Raw genomic sequence first — 22,716 nt, forward strand, 5'->3', positions numbered from 1 at the left:
TGTCAGGAATGTGCCTATTGCTATCCCTATGAAAAATTTTCCAAATTTTGCCAGGTTATAAGCCCCAGAAAAATCTGTTTGCACATGCTCAGTAGAGATTTATTTGAATTTGGCAGCTTAATTTTCCAAAGATGCCATTTGTACCCGGCATGCTGCAGTCCCTCACAGTCCTTGCAGGTGGACAGCACATGTGTCTTCCCTGCAGAGCAACTGAGCATGGTCCATCCCAGGTCTCATTGGTCAGGCAGTTGGCGCCAACCTGCAGAACTGGATTATGTCCCTGTCTCAGTGTTCCTGTTTGATCCTGGGCAAGTCATGTAAACCAAGGTGTCATAAATATAAAGGGAAGAGTAAACACCTTTAAATCCCTCCTGGCCAGAGGAAAAACCCTTTCACCTGTAAAGGGTTAAGAAGCTAAGATAACCTCGCTGGCACCTGACCAAAATGACCAATGAGGAGACAAGATACTTTCAAAGCTGGAGGGGGGGGGGAATAAAGGGTTCTCTCTGTCTGTGTGTTGCTTTTGCCGGGACCAGAGTAGGAATGCAGGGCAGAATTCCTGTAAAGAGTTAATAAGCAATCTAGTTAGATATGCTTTAGATTCTGTTTTGTTTCAATGGCTGATAAAATAAGTTGTGCTGAAAGGAATGTATATTCCTGTTTTTGTGTCTTTTTGTAACTTAAGGTTTAGCCTAGAGGGATTCTCTATGTTTTGAATCTGATTACTCTGTAAGGTATTTACCATCCTGATTTTTCAGAGGTGATTCTTTTACTTTTTCTTTAATTAAAATTCTTCTTTTAAGAACCTGATTGCTTTTTCATTGTTCTTAAGATCCAAGGGTTTGGGTCTGTGTTCACCTATGCAAATTGGTGAGGATTTTTATCAAGCCTTCCCCAGGAAAGGGGGTGTAGGGCTTGGGGGGATTTTGGGGAGAAAGACGTTTCCAAGCGGGCTCTTTCCCTGTTATATTTGTTAGACGCTTAGTGGTGGCAGCAAAAAAAAACCAGGGACAAAAGGTAAAATCATTTGTATCTTGGGGAAGTTTTAACCTAAGCTGGTAAAAATAAGCTTAGGGGGTTTTTCATGCAGGTCCCCACATCTGTACCCTAGAGTTCAGAGTGGGGAAGGAGCCTTGACACAAGGCTTTCACAGGTGACCACTGTGTTCTTCATTTTCTGGTTAATAAACGTGAGAGACTTCGGGTCTGATTCGCAGAAGTGCTGAGCCTTTATAATTGCAAATGAGTTCTGTGGGAGCGGTGCTTTGAATATGTAGGATATGTGTGACAGTTCTGGGAGGACCTAGGATTGTGGCTTTGTAACCCCCTGCCTCCACCTCCCTAACACCACCAGCCTTTCAGCCACACAAGCATTCTCCTCTGGGCTATGCCAGCCCTTCACAGGTAACAATAGGTGCACCCCAGTTCTGAGTCCCCTTGAACCATTCCCCTGTGAGAGGCAGCCCCTGACACTGGCTACTTATAGACATCCCAGATCCTCTGCCCCCAAAGGAGGAATGTGCTCCTGTTTACTAGTTTTACATGGAACCACTGCTCTTGTAAATCCCCCAGCACTTGTGAGCACTTATAATAAAACCAGAGTTGGGTTATTTAAGAAATAATAGAGATGCTATTAGAAACAGGAAAGAGTGGTGGAAATTAATGGTTACAAATGAAACAAAATCGTAAAGCATGATGCTGGGGCTACACTTATAAATAATTATCTTTCCCATCTAATAAAGTAGATTCCCCCCCCCCCCCCCCGGTTCAGTCTCTTGTAGAACTTTTTGGCTTCTCAAGAACAAGAATCCAATTTTTCATGAGAACACATCCCTCCTCCAGAGGGCTCCTCGTGAAAGGACTCAGTCTTTCTCCCTCTTCTATGTTACAGTGAAACAGTTTTTTGTTTCTGTTCATAGAGAGGGCGAACCCCATATTGTTCCTTTTTTTTTTTTTTTACCTTCAAGTGGTTTTGATTGTTTGCAGTTATCCCTGATGGTTTTTCACTGAAAGTCTTGGGATTCAGCAAGGCTAAACAATTGAGCCTTACGTTGCATTACCAGCTAAACAAGGCAGGGTGACAACTCCCATCTGCCGGAATGGGCTATCACAGAAACTGATTTTTACTCCAAGTCCATAAACCATGCTTTAAATATAAATACATTATTCCTTGAATATACCTATACATTCATCTTGGAATCATTATGAAGCTTGACAAGTTACAAGCTTTCTGTGGGTATCTTACATGATACTCTTTAAAGATAAATATCCTGTAAAATGTGTTTGTGTAGTGAGTTTATCAGGTCTGAGGTAAGAGTTATTTGCCAAGAGCATGGGAGTCTCTGCCAAGGAGTCTCTCTGGCACACTGTCTACATAGTCAGCGGCAGCCTGCAGCAGCAAGCCCCTGACTGTGGCTCAACGGACTTGGCCTCACACTACAGTGCTAAAAATAGTTGTGTAAGCTATGCTTTTAAGTTATGGCTCAAGCTGGAGCTTAGGTTCCGAAGCCCACCGCCCTACTGGGCCCAAACTGCAATGTCTACACAACTGTTTTAGCGCTGTCTCCCCTAAGAGGCATACCAAGCAGTGCTATTTGTATTTAAACCCCAGAGAACCTTCTTAAACAATCTATGTAAAGAAATCTGAGACACACAAACATTTGTTGCCTCTGCACTTCTTGATGTAGTTCTGTCAATGCTGTGTAGTGGCGTTGTGCTATTAATTTTTATATTCTTTTATATCTTGAGTTATAAAGAGAATCATACCTGTATTTCTTATCTCACTCCTAACTTCCTATACTTCATCTGTGGTAGCTGCTCTTCCTATCTCTGTTGCATTCGGTGGCAGCTAAACAATTTGTGTGCTCTCCAATCATTACTGATTTTTTTCAGTCACTTGCTATTTTAGTTAAGAGCATACCATGAAAACTTTATATGTTCATATTCTTCCATTGTCACACACCATTCATTTAAAACATGGTAACTTAAAAACATCTCCAGAATGAACTTTTTATTCCTAGGACTTCTTGGAATTTCTGTATTTCCTGAGTGCTCAGTATTTGTGTGCCATTCAAAGGAAATCTCTGGGTGCACAAAAGGTACAGATTTAGCTTTTCTGTACTAAGATTGTATTACTATTATTCTTTTTGTATTTCAGTAGCACCTAGAGGCCCCAATCAGGACCAGGGCCCCATTGTCATGGGCACCATACAAACACAGTAAGAGATGGCTTCTGCCCTGAATAACTTACACTCTAAATAGACAAGACTAATAAAGGTGGAAGAAAGAAAATATTTGATATCCCCATTTAACAGAAAGGGAACCGAAGCACAGAGAGATTTTGACTTGTGTAAGATCCCATAGGAGATCTGTGGCTGAGCCAGAAATTGAACACAGATCTTCAGAGTCCCTGTCCAGTGCCTTAAACACAAGACAGTCTTTCTTCAAAATAGAACCAAAGTATTTGGATTGATATGCTTAACATCTAAAAATTCTTGTGTGTGTACCATTTGGAAAATCTGTGTTTTTTGTCTCTGTTCTCTGTCCTACTTTTCTTTCATTTCCTGTTTTATGTTAATATTTAATAGTTTAATAGAATGGGATTCAAGATGTCACTGTGTGAAGGATGGAATCAGGCTAAGTTTAAATAATAGCTGGAACATAACTTAGCCATTTCTTCAAGAGATCACATCTGTAGATAATCTGTAGCACCACTGATATGTGGAAGATTTAAATCTGTTTCCATTTGTTGCTCTTAAAATTTATGAACATCAACTATACAGTAATACTTTAGAGTAGCTCATAGGAAAAATTTGCTAGTTCCAGCAAGTCGTCTTATACATTTTTTAAACAGTTGACATTTAAGGCAATAATCAAGTTTGTAATACAGTAATATTCTTTTCAGTTTTCAGGAATCATTAATTTTTTAATTCATTGTCTGTAGCAAAAACTAAAATGTCTGGTCTCCTCTGCTCTACCAGTGATGTAATCTTGATGTCCCATTTATCTGCTTCCACACAAGCATCTCTCGGTCTTTTTCCACACAGCCCATGGAATTCCCTTCCCCACATGGTTTGTAAGGACACTGCCCTCTCCTTGATCATTCCTAAAACCCACTTCTTCTATGAAGCTTCAGTAACCAACCGGCTCACTATGGTTGGGTTGAGGTATTTGGGTTTAATCTATGTATTTTACAAAAATAATAACTCAAATTGTATTTATTTAATACATAGTACCTCATGTTCGCCCTTTCCCCTACCCTTTGTCTGTCTGTCTCTCTTTTTAAAACTGAATTCTCTTTCAGGTAGGGACTATGCCACCTTTTACATTTGAAAAGTGCCTTGCACGTTGTGAGTACTGCTGGGAAAAAATGCTAAATAAGAATAATATTTGAAATTTTGGTGGCAGGTGTTGTCTGCTAACAAGCTGACAGACATTAAATAGCGTGTGCATAAGCAATTAGGAAAATCTCTGTTCTGATGGCTGGACTTGCTCTGTGTGTGCTGTATGTTACTGCAGCCAAGAGACAAACTGGCTTTTTGTTGTTCATGTTAGTAGGCAGCATTTTTACAAAGTGAGCTGAAAGGTAGCTTTGCCCTGGATCATCTAATAGGATTGTGCTAAACCTGTCTCTGCTGGAGGGCAGCTTTTTCATAGCATTGCAGCAGGTCATTTACAGTCTGCCTCGTAGACGTCTCCTTTTTTTTTTTTTAAGCTCTCTGGAAGTTCCATTGACTGCTTTTAGGCAGAACAAACAGTAAATTCCAAAAAGGTAATGAACTTGAGTATGCATAAAAAGACAACAGATTTGTCTCACCACAGTTTATTTGTTTAAATGTCTGTCTAATATAGGATAAACTGCAGCAATCCATATCACTGGATGCACACTAAAATAAAGTCTTAGAAATGTATTGACTGGTATACAGAGAATCCAGTCTGCATATCTGAATGTGATTCTTAAAAGGCTCAGTATTTGTACTGTAGCTGTATTCATGTCCTGTCTGCTCTGGAAAAACTATAATTGCAATATCAAGGTCACCTTGGTGTGCATCTGTCTTAAAACTTTATAGTGAAGAATATATTGAAAATTACAGTGGTGCAGGCATATGAAATATTAATTGGCTGAAATAAATCTTGCAATTTTTAGCTATGCTTTGTCAGTTAAGCACTACAACTGCTGACTGTACCAATATATACAACGAGTAGATTATGAAAACTGACAGTCAGATGATCACTATCAGATGCAGAAGCAGATAATTAAATCGCACATATTACATCAATTTTTTTCTCTCTCTGAGGATTATTGGAATTTCACAGGTACATAGACTAATTTGGTTACCTTTAGTATAGGCAATCAGTGTGCTGTCTAACTAATTCATCAATGACTATGGCAGGTGTCAGACTTGCCGCCCCTTCCCCTTTTCACTGCATAACACTGTTTCATGTCATGTTGTGAATGTCAAAAGATTTTAATAATGACAACAACCAACAAATTACTATTAATTAAACTCTCACACTAATCAGCTCTCATTTTGGGGGTTGTGGGTTTTATTTTATTTTTCTGGCTTTCCAAAGTTTTGTCAAAGCTAATGTCCTCAAATCTGCTATCTGTTTATTCTGGTCCACTGTATCCCCTTGTTCAAGATGCTCTCTCCTAGGATAGATAAAATTATTACCACTAAGTTGGAGGGAGAGTAAGGAAATCACAATGATATCAAAAGCAGCCAAAAAAAAAGTACTTTGTCTTTGCCTGACTTTTTGGAATTGCAAAATGAGGTTAACTCTTTCTCTGCCCAGCAGAAAAACTGTATGCAATGTGGGCCTTTTAACCCTGAACCTAAGAACAAATATTTTGAGAGACCTAGAGGTACCTTGATTTCTACTTTGCCAGGTTTGTGGGCTCTTGATGTTCTAGTCTGCTGGTTGGAGAGAGATGAATTTCAAAATTAATTAACTGAGAGAAGACAAGAACATTTCAAACCAGTAGTGTAAATAAATTATTTTATCAAGAATCTTACTTTTTACACGAGGCACTGCCCAATAGTGTGATGGAAGAAAAACGTAATCATTTGTTTTTGTGCATATCTCTGTGCCACTAGAATGGTGAGATTACATAGCTCTAACTGCTACTAGCAACCAGTCCCCAAGTATTCAGGGTTTATATACGTGCACAGATTACATGTGTAGTATTTCATGTGTTTGTGTGGGAAGCACTGGGTTGTAATTCAAGATTTATGTTGTACTGCAAGGGAGATTAATGTTTTGTGTTTACTTATCAGTTGGAAGTGGAAGGAAGTTACTTGTGAGGAGGCGGAATCTGTCACTTTGAGTGAAAGCTTGCTGTCTGGGCTTTAGGGGATGTTTAAGAGAAGGCCCATAATGTGATAAGTCCTTATTGTTTACAGTTTGTGCTGGAGGCAGGAGGTATCAAACTTAGCCAACCTTTGAACCTTTTTTTAATGAAGATTTTTTAGTTAAGGAATATTAAGTGAGATTCACTAAGTGTGAAACATACTCCTGAGGGAATTCTGCACCACTGCGCAATGCAGAATTGGTGCAGAATTAATGTTCTGTGCATAATTTCATTCTTTTTTCTGCAGAATTGGTGCTGCAGAGCTGTTGGCTGCCACTAGGGATCACTGGACCCAGCAGAGTCCAGCTCCCAAGCTCACAGTGTGCCTGCATGGGAGGCGTGGGTGGGCTGTGGTTCCCGGGTTTGCCAGCCCCACTTGGGTCACCTGGTGTGACTGGACCCCCTCCCTGTGTGGCAGGTGTTGGAGCCACCAAGCTGTGCCCTGCAGGGAGAGGCAGGAGCAACAGCTGGGCGCTGCAGGGAGGGGTTGCTGCTTTCTGGGAGGGGAGACTGAGGGTTGGGGGAGGGTTTGCAGACATGAGTCAAGCTGTTCTGGAGGCGGTCAAATCTTTAAATTGTGCCCCCCACTATCAGCAGGTATAGGTCATCTCTGCCTGGTGGGACTAATGTAGGGACGGTGGAGGGGTGCAAGCATCTGGGCTGGGGGGGCCCACACAGCCACTCCAGCACCCCCCAAATATCCCTTCCCAGTAGACACACCCCTTCAGCATTCCGACTTTACCCCCCCTCCACCTGCACCTGGCAGCATCCTCTGTTTGGGAACCTGAAATATGGCAATCCTACGGGGGCAAGGCAAAAAAATGAGAATCGACTAAAAGGCCAGATGGGCAGAGTTTTCCCCCAAGATGTGCCCACACCCAGGCTGAGTCACCCAACAAGAGCATAACAGAGAAGCAGGAACTGGGTTGTTGTAGGGGTTTCTTTAACTCTCTGCTCCTGGGGGAATCTTTTCTGTTGTCTGTATTGTTACAGACATACTTTCTGACAGTTATTTTGAAATAAGTTACCAAAGTAATTGAAACTGGCATGTTATAGTGTGTTGTTTTTGACAAATAAAATATATAGAATTTTGCAGAATTTTAAAATATTGTGTGCAGAATTTTTATTTTTTTGGAGCAGAATTCCCCCAGTAGTAGAAACATCATTGCTCTATAGTATATGAAGAAGTAAAAAGTGGCTGAGATTATCTAGAATAACCTGATTGATCACTGAAGGTAATCTGAAATGCTGCGCATGACAAAACACTTCAGATTATTTTCTTTCTACAATATGCTAAAGCTGTAAACAGACCTAAGGAGAATATTATCTTTTGCCCTTTGTGACCATTTGAAATTATTTCATTGTCTCTGTTTTAGGCTTGTCAGTAACAAAATAAACATTTTGAATGTGTCTAGGAAGATTAAATTAAATCGGGATGGTGTTAAATACTGATTGGTTAATCAAAGATGGTCTTTAAAATGTGAAGGATGATTTAAAATTAGGGGGAGCGGGAGAATGGAGGGAATGGTCTCAACCTCTGCTGGGAGGAAGATCATATTGCTTCTTTGAGACTCAAATCAGCAAACCAAGCAAATGGAACATACAAAAAGAAAAGGAGGACTTGTGGCACCTTAGAGACTAGCCAATTTATTTGAGCATAAGTCCTCCTTTTTGCGGATACAGATTAACACGGCTGCTACTCTGAAACGGAACATACAAAGTTGTTTATAAAGACTTCTTAACAAAGCTTTGTTCAACCCTCATTCCCCCCAAATTTTTTGTTTTGTTTTTTTAATCTTCAATACCCTAAAAGGAGAAGCAATTAGGAGGTTCCTTTAAACTGTACTGATTCCTGACACTGGGCCCAATCTTAAAAAATTAATTGACAAACTATAAAACAAAACTGGGTGAAGGCTTTGCTCCAACCTGCTACCCTTTCCTCTCAAGAGTTTCATGTGTAAGAAACGTTTTGCTTGGTAATGATTTAGGAAGTGACCCCAGGGAACTACTGCTTTTATTTTAATTTGGAGAGGGGGGGAAAAAAGCAAAAAATGTAATGCCTATCTGTTCATCATAATTCACACTAGAGTTATTGATGGTTATGGATAAATTAAATATAGATTTTAAAAATTCATTGAGCAATGTTATCCTGCGTAACAGAGACATGCTCCGAAGTTAAGAATTTTCTTCTGTGATCCAAATGGTGTATTTTTTATGTGCAGTGCAGTTCTCTATTGCCTACTATGCATGAAGAGCTCACATTGATTTTAACTCCATAGTGCATATTGTAATGGAGAATCAGGGTCTGACCCTGCCATCTGATGTATTACTGCCTCAAATGTGATATATAGGTGTATATATATAAAATGGAGTATAATATGCGCACGCATATATAAATTGAGCCCTGTGATAAGTGAATTTGTCATGCACTTTTGACTACCTCACCTGATCTCTGCCCCACTCCATCTCCACTGGTACCTACTTTAACATAACCAACTTTCAGTTACTTTATGAAATATTAAGTAGGAACATAGGAATGGCCATACTGGGCCAGACCAATGGTCCATCTGGCCCAGTATATTGTCTTCTGACAGTGGCCAGTGCCAGATGCTTCAGACGGAGTGAACAGAACAGGGCAATCATTGTGTGATCCATCCCCTATTGCCCAGTCCCAACTTTCTGACTATGAATTGACACTGTGAATGACAAAGATTAGTCATTAATGTGGGGAAAGTGAGTGAGAATGACTCCATAATGTTGTGGTTAGGGCACTTGTCTTGGATGTAGGACACCTGACCTGAAATTTCTTCAACTTTTTGATTTGCTGACAAATTTAGTTTGGTTTGACCTGAAACAGAACTTTAAAAAAAAAATAAAAATTTCAGAGTTGCCAGCAAACCAAAAAATCCATTATTTGCCAGCTCTAGCAGTGTTGTTTCCTTTCTATGCTTCTGTTCAAGGAGGGAAAACATTGCTCAAGTTCAGCTAGTTCATATGTTTCTTTGTTGGATAGTAGAATGAACAAGCAGATGTCTTAACAACCATTTAACTGTATAGCACATTATACCTGACATTGTTAAGATGCTGAATGTAAGTGCAGACACTAAATTTAGACTTTATGGTCATTATGTGATTATATAATTAGATGTCCTTTCTGATTATCATGTCTATGTTGCTGCACTGGTTACTAAGCTACTATATACTATTAATGTTAACAAAATGACTGAGATATTTTGGATTTGATTTTGTTTCAGTTTTTTTGCTGTTTTCTTTTTAGAACCCTAACACTTGCTGTTTATTAGTGTGTGATTGTATATAACAAAACTGGATATTTTAAACATTCAGTTCACTTCTCTCTCTCCCATGGTGCTGAGAAATTGCAGATGTACTGAAAGCTAAAGTAGGGAAATTATAATCTGAGCATTTTGTGATCTTGTAGTGCATGTTTGGAATATACACATAAATGAGACAAGCAACTAGGCCATATACTAAATTAAACCACAACTGGTGACAGAGTATTAATAAGGTTTTTATTGTTCTTCTTATTCTTAAACATTATTGCAGTTGCGATAACTTTCCTCGGTGCTTTACTAAAAGGTCGTGGTCCCTTTTGAAAGAACTTAGAGTGCAGTGCCCAAACATGCAAAGCATTTAAGCACAAGTTTAAGAATTTGCAAGAATAGGGCCTGAAAAATAGAGCATAAAGATAACACACAAAAGAAGGAGGTGGAGAAAGGTTAAAACAAATTAAAAAATGGGCTAGATTGTCAGATGGCATAAATTTGTATCGTTCAATTTTAGTCGATCTGTAACAGTTTACTGCAGCTGAGGATCTGGTACAATGTCTTTTTGTATGATTCACTTGATAGGTATCTGGTATTTCCATAAAGACCCCAAGATAGGGCAAGAATAGGTAGCACAGGGATGGGAGTGACTGATAGAAAGCAATCTGAAAGAAGTGGGCTTAGGAGATGGATTTGAAGGAGAGGAAGGAAGTTGTATGAACAGGAAGAGGGATAAGGTGGGTGAGGTAATATCTTTTATTGGACCAACTTTTGTTGGTGAGAGAGGCAAGCTTTTGAGCTTACACAGAGCTCTTCTTCAGGAAGAAGAAGAAGAGGTCAACACAAGCTTCAAAGCGTGTCTTACCAATAGAAGTTGATCCAATAAAAGATATTACTTCACGTAGCTTGTCTCTCTAATATTCTGGGATCGACACAGCTACAACAACGCTGCATACAGGAAGAGACATGTCATTTTAAAGGTGGGTTGGAGGGAGGGGGAGAAACCAACATGTGAGAGTGGGAGAAGGAGATAAAGGGCAAAGCAAAATGCATGTGGTGAAGTGAGGAGCAATGGGAGATGAGAAATGATAGGCTCTACAGAATTTACTTTAAAAGGAATAAACTATGGAGGGAGGTGCTTGTACCTCTTAAGGCATTGATCAGATGTTGTTTTTAGTTTGCCTTACTGAATAGCATTTTAGTTTTTGAAGTGTTATTTAGTGTGGGCAGAGCTGTTGCTGCTAGCCCACTGGAAGTTACGTCTACACTGAGTAATACCAACATGTTACCACCCGAGCAGCTGTAAGCAGAATGCAATGACTTACATGCTAATAAGCCATCTGCTCCCTGCCAGTCAGACACCTCCTGCGCTCTTGCAGCTCACTAGCCACTCTGGTGGCAATCGGTTAATATTACTCAGAGCAGCAGCAATGATGCTGCCTGGTGCTAAATCATATAAAAACTAAAAAATTTGAGAGCAGTACTTTCAAAACATAGGACTGAAGAGTGTGTTTGGGAACTGCTTTTAAATCATCTTACAGCTTTTTCATCTGAACAGTTAAAAAATAAATTCACCTACTCGGTTTCAGCTATTGTTTTCTTTCTGTAAAATCTATTTCTTCTTCCTTACCCGTGACCATCTCTCTTCACCTTCTGTCCCTTCATTATCAGTCCATTTATCTCTCTTCTCTCCTGTCTTGGCTCAGTGGTCTCTTCTCTTCTTCTGTTCCCCCTTCTCTTTCTGCGTGGTCCCATTTATGAGCTGCTTCCATGCCTCCATTGTGCAACAGTTCGCTCTGTACACACTCTTGTTTGTTCTCTTTCCACATGTTTTAATGCTGCCTGCTTCCTAGAACAGTGATGTCTGTTTTAAATCCCTTGGAGATGGAGTAAAGTGATGGAAGAGTTCTGGTACTAAACTAATCCAACTCTTATGTTCTTGCATATGGTCATATAGGGATTTGGGAAGTGGGGAAGGTTAGGAAAGTAGGGAGTCAAATGAAACAACTAGTAAGAGCATTTCTTGTTTCTCTAGAGTACATATTTTTAGTAATTTTGGGGAAAAACTACTTGATGCTCAACAATTTCAATTACCTCTTTTATGCCATATAATTTCTTCTTCTTCTATCACTGTCAACTACACCACCATCTTCTCCATCCTTCAGGCCAACAGGTTGGAGCTCCTCTTCCTCTTTTCCCCACAAATCTGCACCATTTCTAAATCTTATTACTACTTCTTTCCCAACATCTCCAAGATCCATCCGTTTCTCTCTATCCAGGTAGCCCTCTCTTTCATTCAGGCCCACAGTATAGCCAGTCTTAATTATGGCAAATCTTCCTCTCTGGTGTCCCAAACACATTGGCCCCTTCCACCCATATAAAATTCTGTCTCTAAACTTATCCTTTCTAGTCATTTGATCACAATTAAATGTAAGCTTCTTATCACCATCTTCAAACTCTACATAACACTGACCTTTCTTATTGTTCCCCTTTGTCAAGCTCCAAGTTGTCCCCATACTCTTTGCCCTGGCAACGATCCCAACCTCCTCCACCCATGTCAGATTTTGACACAATGACTTCTGTTCCTTCCTTCATGCTGCCCCCTATGCATGTTATGATCTCCTTAATCTCATCCATAAGGCCCTTTCATGTCCACATTTAAGTTTCTCTTAAAGACCCAGCTCTGCTGGGATGCTATACTAAATCTTGTTGATTTGCATATCAATTTGATCTACTTTTGTTCCTTTTCCCAGATCTCTGTCCTTAGACCATGAGGCCCTCAGAGCAGGTACTATCCTTAATTGTTAGGAAAACACCAAGTGGACACTACTTCAAAACAAACTACTAAACCTCACTGAGGTACTTTTACACAACAGAGATGGATATACTATTCTACCACAAAACTGAATTTCCATTTCTCCTTTGGATCTATCAGCAGGCTGATCTTGGTTTCCCATAAATCCAAACTCCCACCATACTGATTCAGGATTTGTTTCTCTTATTGCCTGTTCAGAGATGTGACTCCCTCTATTTTAATCTCAGGGGTTCTTTTACATACTTTAGGAGAGACCACAATTAAAATCAAGCAAAATAATTACAGTTATTAACCATGGCTGTTTTATTTTTAAAGGAAGGAAAAGAAAATATTAAACAAAACAGAACATAAATGCTAAACACTGGTTACTTCACAGAGAAATGTACTGAAAAGATTTTAACTCGAGAGCTTTTAACAGAGTGAAATGCCTCTGGGGCACTTTTTTCTTGGTAAATTAAGACCAAGATCTTATTTCCCAAAATTGTTATGAATTCAATCTTAGTATATCATTGATAACTATAACTGTTTATAGATGGGTAAAATAATGTGTTTAAGGGAAGGTGAGTCTTGTTTGGTTTATCCAGGATAACAAATAGTTTATAAATGGGCAAAGGTCTTAACTAAATCCTGTGAAATCAAAGAAAATATTTAAATTAGTTTGTAACAGTGTCATGCACCACCCACCTCTTGTGAGTGCCCCTTTTGGTTAGGTGTGTCTGCAGTCTTTAAATAGTCTTGACCCTGGTATTGGGGCGAACCCCCAGGGTTTTCTCCCTGGAGGCAATGGTTTCACCCTCTCTGGTCTGTTCTGGCACCAGCTCTCCAGCTGAGCCACTAATTAGTTCAGATCCCCTTCTGGGGGTTTATTGCTGTCCAGTTGTAGGTCATTTCCCCAGTGGCTTATGGAGGGGGAGGGACCGGGCCTTCCCACTACTCCGGGACCCTAAGAGTAGCAGCTGTATGCCGCTGTGTCCTGTTAATGAAACTGCTTTCAGTTCCCACAGCCCCAGCTTTCACCAAAGCTTCACCTTTACTGAGGGCTTTTCTATGTTCAGGCCCAGCAGCCAGCCAGGAGCTCTTCCTTACTTCCCAGGTTCCTGCCATCATTGAGCTGTCCGTGGTGCTGAAGTTCTCTTTGGCCAGTGAGGAGTACCAACTGTAGTCCTCTGGCTCCAGCAAGAAACTGACTCTCGTCTGCACTTCAGCACCTTGTATATTAGCCTGCAACCCTCTGATGGGCAAGCCCCTTGCAGCCTACCCCTGATTGGTTGCTTTCCTGCACAGGCTCTCTAGGTCACTTGGAGAACTTGGCTCCTCTGCTCCTTTTCTGGGATGGGTGTGGCAGGATCCTGAGGCCTTCAGCAGGGGGCCTCTGGGCCTAGTCCACCTCATCACACAGTTTTGTAGGAGAAACTATTTAAAGAGCTGTCTTAAGATAGGTCAGTTAATAAATATTAAATATCTTAAATCCAATTCCCCCTATTTCTCTGTTTACCAAAGTTTAACCCATCTGCTGTCCAGGAATACGTGGCCTAAACAATTGGGTTAGCAGGAGATACTGGTAGTATCTTAAGTTTCAATAACATTTTAGTATTCCAGTAAAATCATTACAACTTTTTAAATCGAATCCCTGGGCAATACTTTAGCTACTTCCATCTTACCATGCTGAGGTCTTGATAATGTCATGTGGGCCAAAAGATTGCCTTTTGTTGCTGCTGTGTTGCTGATCTCTTCTTTTTCTTCTTAGCTGTCTTCTCTTGCAGCTTGCTTGTAGAGATGTACAGGATGAGTTGTGTTGAATACTGTGAAGTCAAGAAGAGTTGTAGAGTGAGTCCTGCTGGAGAATCACTCCAAAGCTTTTATATCCCCACCTCCAATTTCATGAAATCATAGGAAAACCTAATTCAGACTTGTTTAGATTCAAAACTGACGCTGTCATCTTTCCATTTCTCAATGCCTTTGTGGGTTGGCTTTCATTACACCTTCAGCTCCTGAATAGACATGCTGCTTAATTAATATGCAACACGCTTCTAATTGCCTTTGTTCTTTTATGATACAAGGTGGGTGAAGTAGTATCTTTTATTGGACCAACTTCTGTCGGTGAAAGAGACAAGCTTTGAAAGCTTATACAGAGCTCTTCTTCAGGTCTTTTGTGGCTTGTAAATTTCAGGTAATCTTTAGAGTTCTAACTCTTTCTTCATTTAATCCATTTTCTAACATATTTCTTCAGTTTCATCAGGATTCAACAGGATTTGAAATTCTGATTTCAAAAAGTATAAACACTTTTTTTCAGTTCTTGAAATAATATTTTAAAATTAAATAATTATTAGAGAGAGGCTTCAGACTGGAATAGTTGTTCAATAAGTTGTCCTTTCTTAACATCTTTGAAGGGGTTATTCTTTTTCTTCTGAGTTTGGTGACAAGCTTCTTAAAGTTGCCAAATAATTCCCTAATTAATATAAATATTCTATTTGTATTAGTCATCAGTATTCTTTTATTAATAATCAGCTTAGCAAGGTCATTAGATCCCATTTTGGTTCACAAAGCATTTTACCATTTACATGGCAATGGCATTAGGAAATTACATGAGATCTGCATTTAGCTATCATATTTGCAAATATGCATTTCACAAAGGCTTAACATCTCAGCATTTCAGAAAAACAGAGGTATCTTACAAAATATTTCTCAACTATATATGTTTTTCTTAGTGTCAAGAATAAAGATTTTAGAGTGATTTTAAAAGAATATTCTTGCCAACTGGTTTACAGTTCTGATAATACATCCCTAGGCATGATTGCTTTTGAAGTCAGAGCCTACCTTTGTAAGATCTATTGTTTGAGATTAAATCATCTTTGCCAACTGATGTTTTAGTCTAGAGAAGTATCCTGGGCTGTAATAAGACTCTGTCTTTTGACCCAGTGCTCCTTAGTTATGACCTGTCAGAGCATTCACAACTTGCATCTAAAACTTCTTATTAAATATTTCATACAAAACACAAATTTCAATAAACAGTGATACTATTTTTAAAACAGAGCATCAAAGCAAATACTATCGAGTTATAGTGAAATTGGAATTAAAAAAGCTGCATCTTAGGCTTTGTATAAACACATTTGGGTGTAATAAATGTGGTGTTGTATTCCTTAGCACTTGAGGAGTTTGTCACATTGAAAGACAACAGAATTCCTAATAATTTCCTTCGCGGGGACATTTCATAGAATTAAATAAACAAAAATATAAACTTGTGAGATTTTTTTCTCCAGGCATCATATGTATGAAAGTAATGATAAATATCCCCTAAAAATCAGTAAAGGCACAGGCAAGTTTGTAATGATCTAGCATAAGAATATGTTATAATAATTTATAGATACTGTTTTTGCTTCAATATGGAGATATCTCACCACAAATGGAAAAGATTTTGGAGAAGAGTTAAGGAGTTTGGTTCTGGCCATGTTCAGTTTGAGATGACAAGATATCCATGAGGTGGAATCAGAGATACAAGCTGAAGTATGAGATTAAACGAAGAAGATAGTTTAGACTATCAGATACTCTGAAACAGGAACCTCAGTGTATCTCCTTAAACAGGCATATACACAATAAATACTTGAAAATAACTGAGAAATTTGATTAAAACTAATCCTAATAGTTTGGTGGTGATTGTAGTGAGCTAAATGAGCATATCTGTTTTGAGTTGGCTGAGATTCTTATTTATTTCCCACAATTCCTAGAAAACGGTTTACTTCTGTTACTGTCACTCTGCTGTTGCTTTTCACATAAATGGTATTGGAGTCTCAGTGCTACAAAAGATACACAGGTATGAAACCCTTTACTCTAAAATCATCCTGGTATATTCCAAAGGGAATGCTGGGGAGTGAAATGTAATGTAGCTGTCAAACAACTGGAGTTTGGGATATAATGTGTCTTGGGTCCATGGTATATCTAGCAAGAAACAAAAGGTACAAATGATCATAAATAAAAGAAACAATAGTGAGGTTGTTTCCTTCCATACACTGAAAAGTAAAACAAGTTTTTTCTCAAAAGCCCAACGCAACAATTGTGCATCAGTATTAGAATTACTGTAAATAAGTGAACCGGCAGAATTTTCTGTAAGAAAAACAAGTAATATGATAGCAGCATAGGGTATAAATCTCATGGAGAGTTAGTTTGACCCTAACCATATAGAAATCTTTCCATGTTTTCTAACAACTGAAAACCGCAGCAGCATTAGTTTAAATCATGCAGAGCTTCATTGCTTCAGTTTACTGCAAATGTAAAAATGTAATCCCCTATGGCAGTTACAGAAACAACTCATTTGTGGTTTTCCTGCTGATGTGCCATGCTTCAGCCAGGATTTTCCAGCCCGCACGCAGAATACAATAATAAAAATGCTTAATATGTGAAGTATTACGCATTCAAAGTGTTTTACAAAAATTAGCTAATTAATCACTTCAGTGTCCCTGGTGTCACTGTACTTCAAGAACTTTCTGGAAAGTAGTGTCCATTGGGGTCACATTTGTCCCTCATGTGATTTGAAGTTTAAGTGCTCAAAGGACTCATTAATTGACTTTGTCAGGTTTAGATCGCAGATTGGGACAAACTCATGGATCAGTGAAGGTAAATTCACCAGTCCTTTACTGCAGTCCCTAATGGAACACAGTGGAGTTATCAATGAATGATATTCTGAGATGGCAGACAGATGCATGTTGGCTGTAGACAGAGAGACTGAAAGATTGTATGTACTGAAAATAGTCCAAAATAGATTATATAGAAACAGAAGGAATAGTGCAGTGGTTTGAGCATTGGCCTGCTTAAACCCAGGGTTGTGAGTTCAATATTTGAGGGGGCAATTTAAAGATCTGGGGCAAAAATTGGGGATTGATCCTGCTTTGAGGAGGGGGTTGGACTAGATGACTTCCTGAGGTCCCTTCCAACCTGATATTCTATGAGAACGCAGAGGCAGATTGCTTTCTACTGCCCTTAGGGAAAACCTTTCCCAAATCTGAGAATAATGTTTCAGTGTAGATGGCTTCCAAACTGGTAAGATTTTCTGCAATTCTGCAGAAGAGGCTAGGGCAGAGTTAGTCAGGATTCCATAATCCAGGTTCTGAGGGGAATGGTTCTGGATTGGGATGTAGAATGAAACCATTTTATTTCTTCAGGAGGTCTGATGACACTGGTAAAGGATAAGGACGGTCCCATGAGAGAGTCAGGAGAACAGAGTACCAATACATTGTTTAGCCCACACCAGGGCAATCATTATGACCAAAGATTTGTCTTCTCACAACTTTGATGACAAGTGGAATCAGTGAAAAAGTATAAATAAGTCTTTTGTTTAATTTTAACAGTAATGTGTTTGTGATTGAATTTATCAGTCCTTGGTCTGACACAACACCAGAGGCATTTTGCATTGTTGCTTATTTCAAAGATATCCTTTGATGCAAAGCTCCACTCCTTCAATAGTAGGTCTTATAAGTTCTGTTCTTGTCTGTGGCATTGGGATCAGAGCCTGGGAAGAGAAAGGGACACTTTTGGAACCACGTAGTGGGAACTGATGTCTCTTATCAATGCATATGTCCCCAGAGTCTGTACACTGCTGCTCCTTTTATTTCTGGAGCCAAGCTGGGATTAGAGACTTGGGATCCTTTCATTGCTACGCTGTTTCTTTCCCTTGTGGATGAGAGTAGAAATGATGCTTCCAGAAAGGATAATCCTGACCAGGGGCCTGATAAAGATCCACAAGTAGATCAACAATGGCAGTGTCTCCCACATAGGTCAGATCTTCCTTGGGATGAAGGAGGCCTCCAGCATTGAGGGAGTTTGTCTGGAGTAGCTAACGACAAAGAGTGCTAACCTCAGGGGGGACTATCAAAAAGCAGGGCAGATGCCCCAAACTGGTTGTATGTACTGTTGTTAGATTTCACCAACCCAGTAACAAATGTGAACTCCCAAAGTACTACAGTAATCTTACAATGGAGTCACAGACAGTACCCTTGGACACTCCAGGTGATTTTACCACCTAGGACTATGTGACAAATAGTCACTTACACCAAAGGTCACTCAATATTCAGATTGCTCCCAGTTCCAAGAGACCAGTCACTCACCGCAGATCAATTTGTACCTTAGATCACACACCAAAGACAATGCTTGTAGCCAATCCTGTAATAAACTAACTACAGTTTTATTAACTAGGAAACAGACATAAGAATTATTTACAGGTTAAAGCAAGCAAGCATATCTACACAAAGGAATTTCAATCTGTGATTTAAAAAGTGACAGTTGTAATAATCTGTCAGTTCAAAATGTCTTTCAGGGCTAACCCATGCCAAGCAACATGTGGATCTCTTTGCTAATGTTTAGGAATCTTTTCCCCTCAGAATCCAGACAGCATGAAAGAGATTCAATTTCTCCTTGTCAGGGATTTTTATCCCCTCCACTCCAGCTTCCAGACTGATGGGATTAATTCATGCATAGATCTCTCCTTCCTGGAGGGAGTTAGGAATGCAATCAACAGGGTCTCTCTCCTTTGATGCTGCAAAATACCCCACTGGTCTTCAGTGGGCCATCTTGTATGCAGGTCAAGTCCTGTACCTTTGTTAATGCTTCATTTCCTGTTTGGTGAGTCAGAATTACAGAGGTTTACAATGCAAACACTCAATATAACTTTAAACCATGGGCTACAGAGGTTAGAAGTGAGATCAATACATGCAGCATCAAGTATTTTATGAAGTCTAAACAATAAACACATTCTTATCAACTTAACATCTAATATCTATTTTGATAATGCTAACTCACAGGTAAACAAGACTGGTTTCCAGCAGTGACGCTTGGGGCTTGGCATGAGCTGGCACCTGGTCTGCCAACATCACAGAGTTGTGCCATACAAACTCGACTTACCTTCAGCTAAGGGTTGAAATACTTAAATGGGGTGCTGTGAGGAAGCTTTCACTGCTACTGATGGTGCAATACCTAACAGAAGAAGCAATGGAATCCGGGGACTGGGCTGCCAGAACAGGAATCTGGCCTGGCTTCAATTCCTACCTCAATCCGTGACCTATTGTGTGACCTCAGGCAAGTCACTTCACCTCCTGTGCTTCAGTTTCCTCATATTTAAATTGGAGACTACGATAGGTCCCACTTGTTGTAAGGGCTTTGAAAATCTACAGATGGAAAAATGCTCAATATTATTATTTTTTTCTTTTCTTCTCTGACTGTCCACCTGACCTCTTTTACAAGTACTGTATTCCCTTAAAACCAGAGATGCAGGGTAAACAGAACCCCCAAATCTAGAACTAGATCCAAATTTGCACCATGAATCTATCTCCGTGGATTCTGAACACCTTTAAATTGGGAAAGGGACAGATTCAGATCCAGATTTCCGATCTCCAGGTTTGGGAGTTCCAAAAGCTATGTCCCTGTTTTGACACATTATAGAGATTTCAAGTTCTGGCCAGCTTCTACTTAACAAAAATATTCTTCTCAATAAGTTTTGTGTCTTAATCAAAAATTGTTGCCAGTATACTGGTTGATTCTATTCTTTGATTGAAACTGTTTGTCCTGCACCATAAGCATTGTTGGTTTCCCAAGAGATTTGGCATGGCATTTTGGTGATGTTGAAGAAATGATTAATAAAATTGACTTCAGAGAAACAGACTGTGATGGAATCAAGAAAAACAAATATTGATAAGAGGAATACATTCAAGCCTTTACCCATGTGTAAAGCACTAGAAAAAAACCTTAGATGGAATTAGAACTACCCTAGAACTGTCATTTTGTGTATTGCCACAAGACTGCAAGAGAGACAGTGGTATTGAGATACATTTGCTGTGACGTATTGGCACAGGTGTAAGCACACTGCTAATTCTGACAAGACACTGACATGCTGCGGGATTTGGTTTATCAGCTAGAGTGGTCTAATACCGGATGTTCTGATTTTAATAAGTTTTCAAACCAAAAGAGAACATGATGTATTTATGGTAGGGAAGGAGTACTTGTGGCACCTTAGAGACTTAGAGACCTTTTCTTTTTGTGAATACAGACTAACACGGCTGTTACTCTGAAACCTGTCATTATGGTAGGGAAGTAATTTTGCAAATAAAAAATAATAGTTGTAAAAAAAGTTTGATGATATATGTAGTGGAATTTTCCTATTTTCTTGAATTTCTTCTATATTTAACAAGTTAAAGGAGAGCAGAAGACCTAGATTTCTTTATTTAATCTCTTCTAAAACCATTTCCATGTAATACTTTCTTAGCTCCTGATTCAATTAAACTAAATTTTGTAACCTGCATGGCAGACTTCGATACTAAAGAAGACACCTTTATTTTTTTTTGAAGCAGGTTCATAAAAATTAAAAAATTAAATCTTTTCTTTAATAAATATTAGTGGTCTTCCCGTCTCTCTTATGCAGCGGAGCCCCTTCTTTGCTTGCTGCTAAACTATTCATGCTAGAAATTGCTCTTTATTCTTGTTTCATAAATATACTGTTGGTTTCTTTGGTTTGGCCTTTGGAATGTACTAGATTACACCAAATGGCAGATACTTTTAGAAAACATCACCAGGAGAGGTTACCATCACACCTTCCTATGAGGATTACTATGATGCGGTATATGAATCCCACACTGCCAGGAAAAGAGTCAGTGAACTGCTGTAGGCTTAGTCGGCCCCGTCCTGCTGCATCGGCAATAGATGTCGGGCTTAGAGGGAAGGGTTAAAAGGGGAAATTCCAGCTTAGCTAGATGCTAGCTGGGCAGGAGGGATAACCACCTGCTCTCCATGAGAGGAGCCTAGCTCTGGTCGGAGCTGACTAGAGACTTGCCTACCTGAGCCTCCCTGAGGCAAGGTAGGCCTGATGTGGGGCTATTGTTTTGATTTGCTCCCATGATATGTCTGTTGTTGCTGAGTAAGACTGCTGCAGGTGATGCCCCACCTGAATATAAAATCCTTTGGTCTTTTCCACCCAACCAGAAACCCAGCAGTTGATTGTTGCGAGCACAGGAGCAACCCCGTCACAGTTGCAAACTACATAATTTGAACGCTGCTGACGCTACTGTTTTATTTACTACTTCTCTGTAAGCCTATCATCAATGAACCTGTGTTCATTGACCTTGGAATAACGGACCATATTAATCCCTGTTTTTTTATCCTCTAAAATCATTGAATTTATATCGGGGATGAATTTTGACCCATAAATATATTTTGTGGAAGCTAAATATTGGAAAAATAAATCCTGTTTTATGGCATTTGTAAAATGCAGAAGTAAATCTTTTGTATGAAGTAATTAACCCAGATGTTTTTTTTTCTCAGTTTGTTTCAGATCCTTGTGCCAGCAACCCTTGTCACCATGGTAACTGCAGCAGTAACGGTGATGGCTACCTCTGTTTGTGTAATGAAGGCTATGAAGGTACAAACTGTGAACGCTCATTTCACGGCCTTCCAGTCTCTGGATGGGCAGAGTCACTGCCACCAAGACAAATCAGGCCAGTATCAGCAACCTTGGAACCTGACATTGTTTTACCCCATTCAAGAGCAACTGTGACATTACCTACTTGGCAGCCAAAAGCAGGACAAAAAGTTGTCGATCTAAAATGGGATGAAATAGAGGTGAGACCATTTTGTTTAACAGTCATACATAAAAAGCTTGTGGATGTCGCTTGTTGTTATTTAGTTATCATTTGTCTATGGGCCATAGGCATATATGTAGGAAGACTGAAGATATGATCCCTGCCCTGAGTTGTTAATCCATAAAATTAGCAAGTAAAACACTTGAGAAAATGGTTTTAGGCTTAACCGTTGCTCTTTTGAAAATAGATGTATGCTTTTGTAGGTATAATGCATGGGAAATCTTTGAGAAATATATGGTACAATATCTTTTAGTTCTGCCATTTTATTAATAAACTGGAAATTCCAAACTTCAAATCCGTTTAAGAAAAGCAAAAGTGTAAAGCAACTACCTTTTAGCATGGTTTTCTTCTATTTACACAGTAGTAGTAATCTTTTACATTTATAGAGCAAAGGGTCCTATGTTGCTTTGAAAGTTATATAGTCCCAAAACACTACTGCAGTGAAGCCACCTTTGAGGTAGAAGATTGCATACTTGGTGACAAAAATAGCACACAGCATGCTGCATAACAGTAGGGGTCTGGGATATGGGGGAGAAAACTTAAGCAAGTATATTGAGAAGTTGGGTTTGCTTTTTTTTTTTTAACAATCTTATGAAAGTTTTTTTTAATGGCTACTCAACATCTCTGTTTTTATTAAGCTCTCATTTGA

General features: G+C 39.3%; 1 protein-coding gene across 1 annotated transcript in view; it reads left to right on the forward strand.

Moving 5' to 3' along the window:
* DNER (delta/notch like EGF repeat containing) overlaps window positions 1-22,716 on the forward strand; it is a 277,010-nt gene that overhangs the window by 103,489 nt on the left and 150,805 nt on the right. The window contains exon 2 of the mRNA XM_077826768.1: window positions 21,751-22,047. Within this exon, the coding sequence (XP_077682894.1) occupies window positions 21,751-22,047 (297 nt within the window). The remainder of the gene's footprint in view (window positions 1-21,750; window positions 22,048-22,716) is intronic.

This window comes from Eretmochelys imbricata, chromosome 9 (genome assembly GCF_965152235.1).
Source record: "Eretmochelys imbricata isolate rEreImb1 chromosome 9, rEreImb1.hap1, whole genome shotgun sequence".
NCBI classification, from domain to species: Eukaryota; Metazoa; Chordata; order Testudines; family Cheloniidae; genus Eretmochelys; species Eretmochelys imbricata.